This window comes from Cebus imitator, unplaced genomic scaffold (genome assembly GCF_001604975.1).
Source record: "Cebus imitator isolate Cc_AM_T3 unplaced genomic scaffold, Cebus_imitator-1.0 Scaffold109, whole genome shotgun sequence".
Taxonomy (NCBI): domain Eukaryota; kingdom Metazoa; phylum Chordata; class Mammalia; order Primates; family Cebidae; genus Cebus; species Cebus imitator.
Genome location: NW_016107424.1, coordinates 5,028,898 through 5,029,921, shown reverse-complemented (window position 1 = coordinate 5,029,921; position 1,024 = coordinate 5,028,898). Strand labels below are relative to the sequence as shown.

Below are 1,024 nucleotides of genomic sequence, written 5' to 3'. Positions count from 1 at the left end.
CTGGCCTCAAACTTTATAATTTGAAATTACTTATACTGCTAACTTCATTTAAATTAAATAGAAGAAATTATTCTTATATTAAGTAAAAATCTGTATAAATTAGTGAATCAGTCTGTAAAAGTTTAACTGATTATTTAAATATCAGTTATATATTAAGTCTCTAACTATATTAAATCTGGACATTACCTATTTAGATGTATAAAAACTAAGTTTAAATTTTTCTGGTTAACACATCTTTTTTTTTTGAGATGGAGTCTTGCTCTGTCACCCAGGCTGGAGTGCAGTGGCGCCACGATCACAGCCCACTGCAACCTCTTCATCCTGGGTTCAAGCAATTCTCCTGCCTCAGTCTCCTGAGTAGCTTGGATTACAGGCGCATACCACTACACCCAGCTAATTTTTGTATTTTTAGTGGAGACAGGGTTTCGACATATTGGCCAGGCTGGTCTTGAACTCCTGACTCGTGATCTGCCTGCCTTGGCCTCCCAAAGTGCTGGGATTACAGGCATGAGCCACTGCACCTGGTCAACACATCTTATAATGATACTTTCCATGTCAAAAAAAAAGAATAGAATTAGAAGCTCTAAAACAAATATAAAAAATTGGAAAATATTAAAAATAAGTATTTTATATATTTCTATAATGTATGTTAGGAATATGATTGATTCTCACAGTTACTTACTTAATCCTCCTAAAAATAACTTGCAACATAGAAAGTAAACAAATAATCAACACTAGAATATAGAAAGGTAATAAAGAAGACTGTGTCAATCGCAGAAAAAAATCTTGAGATGGTGCCTGCAGGGATTCTTGACAGAGGAGCCAATTCATTGTAAAATTCCTACGGAAGACAAAAAGCACAATATTAAACTCACAGACATTTTAAAGTACTGAACACAGAAGTTTTTTTTTTTTTTTTTTCTGAGATGGAGCTTTGCTCTTGTTACCCAGGCTGGAGTGCAATGGCGCGATCTCGGCTCACCGCAACCTCCGCCTCCTGGGTTCAGGCAATTCTCCTGCCTCA

General features: G+C 36.0%; 1 protein-coding gene across 2 annotated transcripts in view; it reads right to left on the bottom strand.

Annotated features, from left to right (window-relative positions):
• Positions 1–1,024, bottom strand: part of DPY19L4 (dpy-19 like 4) — a 71,768-nt gene that overhangs the window by 23,259 nt on the left and 47,485 nt on the right. For both annotated transcript variants that reach the window (XM_017538120.2, XM_037741876.1), the window contains one exon: positions 683–841. In XM_017538120.2, the coding sequence (XP_017393609.1) occupies positions 683–841 (159 nt within the window). The remainder of the gene's footprint in view (positions 1–682; positions 842–1,024) is intronic.